This window comes from Vigna radiata, chromosome 6, assembly GCF_000741045.1.
Source record: "Vigna radiata var. radiata cultivar VC1973A chromosome 6, Vradiata_ver6, whole genome shotgun sequence".
Taxonomy (NCBI): Eukaryota; Viridiplantae; Streptophyta; class Magnoliopsida; order Fabales; family Fabaceae; genus Vigna; species Vigna radiata.
In genome coordinates, this window is record NC_028356.1 from 8655214 (window position 1) to 8662110 (window position 6897).

The following is a 6897-nucleotide window of genomic DNA, read 5'->3' on the forward strand; positions in this document are numbered from 1 at the left end:
TAGAATATATATACTTTTTTTCTTATAGCCTTTTTTTAATTGAAAAGCTATATCCCGACACTTTTGTTTCTTGAAGAAAAGTTTCTCATAATCATTCTTCCTTATTCATATTATATTCAACTAACTCACATTAAGAAAAACATTGCACCAACTAAAACAAATGGATCATTTTGGAAACAAACTTATAAAATTGTTGTCTTAAAGTAAGTATTTTTGTTAGAATTTTTTGTCTTGGATTGGAAGCCTATTTCAGGCTTTGATTGTGTCGTTCTAGGGTTTCTGGCACGACGCAAAGCTGTGGAGAAGATGGTCAAAATGAGTAAATATGATGAGATTGAAAAAAAAAAAAATAATGGGATGATTAGAGCCTTGTATTCGACTTCATCCTTTGTTCATAATGTTTGACAGAACATTAAAGAAATGAAATCGATCTGAGTGGATCCTAGGAACTATAAATCTATGAGCAAATAATCATTAAAGAGGCATTTTATTATCTTTACGTGAACTAAGCGCCATTAACTAACCTGCCACAATTGTATATAGTTGACTTCACTTTCTTTTCTAATATATTCAACCATCGCAAATTCCACTGGAATGTGGAAACCACTTAAACATACACAGGCCACCCACTACCAATTGCCAATCTCATGGCTATAGATTCCCATTTTTAACATAAAAAAAAGTCTTAAACTACTCCCTCACATCACCAAAACCCTTTGAACATGTCTCTTTTGCACTTTCCCATCTTCAACACTTACTCATATATACATAACATACGCCTACATCGTAATTAACCATGTCAAAGCTTTCTAATAGCACTCTCCAAAGGCCTTCTAACATTGTTGTACAAAGGCCTCATAGGAAAGAGAAGGACATGGTGATGTTCCTTGAGCATGATAAGCTAGCCAGGGATTTCTCCAATCTCTCCAATGAAGCTTACCATGTTGAATCTTCCTCAGTTCCCTTTGTGTGGGAATCTCAACCAGGTACCCCAAAGGTTAGATTCAAAGAAAACTCTCTCCCTCCCCTCACACCACCACCCTCTTATTTCCAAAATGCTACCGGAAAGACCACTCCCAAGGTCATCAAGAACAAGAACTCGCCAAAATCTAGCTTTTTGCAAACTCTATTTCCCAAACGTCCTACTAGAAAAGATGGTGCTCCTTCACAAACTGGATCTCAAAACATTTGGTCTTATTCTTCTTCTTCCCCGTCTTCTTCTTCATCATCATCGTCATCTTTGTCATTCTCCTCGCCACGGCCCACATCGTATTCCGTGCCATCTTCTCCGATGATACACCCCAGAAAGGGTGTAGAAGATGAAGACATGTATGAGGTGACTAGCTCCAGTTTGTGCTTTGGTAATGCCAGGTCGCGAGGGTGCTACTCATCGATATTCAAGAAGGTACTTCTTGGAGATTTTCTGTGACATGTTGTAGCTGTTTTACTGTCTATGCTTGGTGTTAATAAACGTGCCTAGTTGGATAGATTGTATGTGCCAAACTGATTTTTATAGTAATGAAGTGCATCATATATCTTTAACCTCCTTACCTTGTGTTGGTGTTGATTCCTTCACCTCTTGTTCTGATTTCTAACTTTTGATTTTAGACTTGTATGTAGCAGTGCCTTTATGTTGGGATTCAATAGCATATACCAGATCATCACCACCATACTCATTAAATAGTTAAATAATTTTACTGCACTATGCTTCCAATCTTAAACACATAAGGTTTATGTTAATTAACTACCGAATCCTCGATTCTATGAGGTTGTGTTATAATAGCAGATTGATTTCAATACAACAAATGTTACTTTAAGTTTTTCTCTCATCTATCACTTTTTTTATTAGATCATAGTCACATCATTATAGGTTGGAAATTTTTAGAAGAATTACATTTCAGAAGTGATCGATGTCTAATAAAACATATGTGAAGACAACGCCAATAGACTACATATTCTGCTACTTAATACAACAATTGTTTTTACGAATATACTATACGAGTAGATGACATATGAACAAATTGAAGAAAAGTCACCATACAACAAAAACCATTCGTGCATCACGCGAATCCTTAAATAATTGAGAAAAATTAAAACTCCTTAGTTATAATGTTATTGCAGTGTAAAACATAAATACTTTGATTATTGTCATTAATTTTGATGTATTTCATTAAATATATAATGAAAAAGAATTGTAGTCATGCCATGGAGAGAGAGGAGAACAAGAGATAGTGACAATCAGGTGAGGAAACCCTAAATCCAAACGATCTCTTTTTTTTAATTTTTCTCCTTTCAAGTTCGTAGAATAGCCCCAAACTCGCGATTCTAGACAAAAAATGAGTTTATTTTCGAGTTAATATTTGGAAACCATGTCTGAAAACATAAATTCATACGAGTTTACGAGTTAACTCGAAAGTTTGATAACCATGGTAGTGACCGTAGATATACATGCATTATGAGGGACATACACGAGCTATTGCCTCTCACATTACTTGGCAATGTTTACAGAGATTGAACTAATAATTAAAACCTTTTATATCACTAATTTTGAAAACTGACTTAATGATTAATTGAAAAATCTCTTCAATGATAATAGAGTATGATTAAAAAATTAACCATGCATAATTCATAAATCGGGTTATATATACAACGAAGTGAATAGTTTTTATATATAAATCAATTTCTATAGATATATAGTGAGCTACCGAAAAGTTCAATTATTGGGGTCAGGGCACAACTTGTTACATATATAATTTTCCTCACAAAGACTTGAGTTACTGAGTTTATTTATATATAGTTTAATCATGGGTCTGTGTCGGTTTGTGTTTGCTTGCATTTTTCTCATGAATGACATAAAGTAGATGATGGGCGTACGAAGTAACGTGTGGGTCCAATTTTCTTCTAATAAGTTACCAATTTTATGGTAAAAAATTAAACTACGATAACTGGTCAAAACTACGTACCAGCAAAGCTAACTGCTGCAGGTTTAAGTTCAGTAATGCAGTCAAATCTTTTGAATGCAGAATATTTAACATATCGGAACAATCAATAAATAATTAAAATAATTTTTACGCGAGTTTCAGTAAGACTCATATGCTACAGAAATTACAAGGTCATTGTCAATATAGACAGATGAATATAATATGTATTGATACTTTTGTTTTGCGATGAATATTCAACAAATAATTTCTGGATAAAAACATATACATGTTGTGAAGGTTGTTCTTTAAAAAGCGCTATTCCAAAGAGGAAGAATCAATATATATATATATATATATATATATATATATATATATATATGTTAATTAAATATGTTGTGTTCTGGCATGTGGGTGTGGGAAGGGGACAGGAGCTAGTATGTATATACTTTGGAGTCTTCATTAATTATTTAAATTATTCCTTATGGTTTCTTAAAAAAAGTTAAAATAATTTCATTTTTGAAAGAAAGAGTCTCAAAGAGGCAGTTGCCATTGGAAAAATGATCTCTTGAAAATTATAAAATATCCCCGAAGACTAGATGTCAATTTTAATGTATTTTATAGAAATGGGTAGATCTCATGAACATCCATTAATTGGTTTAAATTTTGCCATCTCAACCACGCGTTGAACACTTTTTTCTGTGGAATACTCCAAGCAATGCAAAAGTCTCTTTCTACTTAGCAAAGTGGTTGAGGTGAATAAAATTAAAACTTTGAAACAAGCTTCTTCATATTTTATTTCATATATATATATATATATATATATATATATATATATATATATATATATGGATTTGTTAACTTGAGTACGTCTGTTTTTCAGTTGATACATTTTATCAATGTGTACCGAGTTTTAGTAAATAAAAATATCCTAATATATTATGGATTCTAAGTTTTAAGGTTAAGGATATTTTAATAATTTTCATTTTCAAAACTAAAAAAAAAAACCCCAAACTCTTGCTCACCTTCCTCAACCCTTTCTCTTTCATCTCTCTCACTCCAATATTTTCTCTGTCATCACTACTGTAGTTCCAATTGAAAAAATCTGAAACTCGTTGTTAAACAATTTCTTACAAAAAAAATGATTTTATAATGAGTTTTCATTTCATAAATTTTGTCTTATAAAATTTTATCTAATTTTCACAAGCGTAATGATATTGAAAGGAATTGGTAATTGACCTGGAAAAAAATAAAAAACACTCACTGTTAAACATGATTTTATAATGAGCTTTCATTTTGTAATTTTTGTCTTATCTAATTTTATCTAAGTTTTACAAGTATAATGACATTTGAAGGAATTGTTAATTGGCCTGGAAGTTTTTTTTAGAGATGATGATTCAACATCCGTAGATGATGAAAATTAGAGAGGTTAGTGAAGATGATGAAATTGAAAAGATCTTGGATGAACCTTTTTTTTGAAAGCGAATATGTCAATGACTCAACTCTTTGCAAAAGAAAATTGTTTAACTGCGAGTGTTTTTTCAGTTAGAACTAACGTAGGAATGACAGAGAAAGAAAATGTTTGAGTGAGAGAGATGAAAGAGAAAGAAAATGTTGGAATGATGAGAAAGATGAAAGAGAAAGGGTTGCGAGGAATGAGGGAGATGAGGAAGTGTTTAGGTTTCTTTATTTTTTTTAGTTTTGAGAATGAAAATTATTAAAATACCTTTAACTTTAAAACTTAAAATCAATGATATATAGGGTATTTTTGTCTACTAAAACCTAATACACATTACTAAAATGTACCGACTGAAAAATAGACGTACACAAATTAGCAAATCCATATATATATATATATATATATATATATATATATATATATATATATATATATAACTTCATTTCAAAGCAATATACTTTATATGGGTGAAGTTTTCGTTTAGGTTTATCTTGTTCAACTACTACAACACAGCATCATAAAAATTCATTAAATTGTGATTATTGCTTAGTGATTTGATCAAATTTTGTTTTGTATAATTAAAATTGTTTAAATAATAAACTTGCTGTAACAATGATATCACTGAATTAAAGAGACATGTTTTCGGGTTGTTAGTTACTGTGGCTTAGTTATTAATAGATTTTTTTTCTTTTCTAAAGACATTCAAGATTGTCGGCAGAGAGCATATTAGTGGGAGGGATGTTATCACACGAGTGTTTGATTACATGGCATTAGAAACTAGCTTCTTTATTAATTTATTACATAACCATGGAGTTTTAATGTGTTGTGGATTATCATATTGGAATTATTAGCAAAGTATCTTTCATTTTACAGCATATCTTTTAATTTCATAATTTATTGTCAAATTTAGTTTAAAATGTACAATCCAGTTTTTAAAAATTAAACTAATATAGAAATTAAGTTGATTTTTTCTCAAATGCTCTTTTTAAAACAATTTAATTTTTTTTTTTTGTATTTCAATTTAGTTTCAATTGAATAAATGGTGAGGATTTTCTTGGTATTTTTTTTCTCAGATTTTCCGAAAGAGTTAAACTCGATATTTTTAAAAAAGAGGATTTACAAATTATTTAATGTTCGAAATTCAATTATAAAGTCGTTTTTTTTAACAAGTACTCTAATTTAAATTTCAAACTTCATCTTATTACTGATTAACATCCAATTCTACATTTAATGTTTGTATTCTGTTCTTGATTTATTTCTTTTCATTATTATTCTTGACGTAGTTCAATTCTTCCTTTAAATGTTTATAACTTTTTGATCAATTTAATAATTTTAGCTTGTATTTTTTTTATCCGTAAATGTTAGTGGTTACTTTTGTTAGTGGAGGAGTTAAACTCACAACTTCTCTCACCTTCTCTTTCAAACTTTTCAAAGTAAACTTATATCTTCTAAATATTAATGGAGAAAGTTGAATCTAAAACTTCTTTTCCCTTCAAACCAACCTTATATATCCTAATTGTTAGTTAGTATGATCCATGATAATACTAATACACCTATGATCGATATCATTTTTACATATGTATCTTTGTTTGCCTCATGAATAATGTGATTTTTTATATGAACTTCAAATTATTTAAAGTTCTAGACTTTCATCCAAACAATAACATCTATATATGGTGTTTGTATTTTTTGAGATTTTTTTTAGAAATTTCATTAGGGAGATATTAGGTATGTGATTTCAGTTCAACTCACATTTACACTACTTTTAACTAAAAACATCGAAACATTAGGTTTATGAGTTTTTTATCCTATGTAAGAGTTAGACTTTCGTTTAGATTATTTCCAACAATCTTCTATCAAAGTTGGTCTCTTTCATATGGTATATGTCTCAATAATGACATTTACTTATACTATTATTATAATTACATTATTGTTACTACAATCTAAGCTAATCATCAAGATAAACCATCTATTCGAACACCATGATGGTTTTTTTCCTTTTCGAGTAAAGATTGATTAGAAAGATATTCTAATGTGTGTCTGTATTTAATCCAACTCACAAAAACAATTAACACCACTTTAAAGACATGATGTTTTTTAATTTTTTTTAATATCGCCAAATACTTAATGTAGTTTTATAAATTCTAGGAAAAAACATAAAACATAAGTTTCAAACCTAAATAGCATTATAGATTCTAAATTAATCGGAAATTTTAAATTAGACTAATTTTAGATGATAATTTAGAAAAGATGAAGGTGTAATATTTTTTCGTTTTTGGCAATTTGTTGCCTCGATTTTCAGACAACCATTGCAAAGTTGCGTCGAAACAAACAAACCCTTTATTCAAAATCTCGTTTGAATTCAATAATTTAGTCATTCTAAATTTATTTTTCCTAGTTTATAGGATGAGTTCCTTTATAAAATTTTGTTAAAAGAGAAAATATGAAAAAAAGAATAAATTTGCTTTCATAAGCTAAATTTAATTTGAGTATAAATTAAAAATAAAAATTAAAGAATTT

At 29.4% G+C, this 6897-nt stretch overlaps 1 protein-coding gene across 1 annotated transcript; it reads left to right on the forward strand.

The window, feature by feature from the left end:
- Positions 1–574: 574 nt before the first annotated feature.
- On the forward strand, positions 575–1736 carry LOC106764489 (serine/arginine repetitive matrix protein 2). The gene has a single exon (XM_014648772.2). It carries the CDS (start codon positions 797–799, stop codon positions 1427–1429), a length of 633 nt encoding a protein of 210 aa, XP_014504258.1. The 5' UTR covers positions 575–796; the 3' UTR covers positions 1430–1736.
- The last annotated feature ends 5161 nt before the right edge of the window (positions 1737–6897 follow it).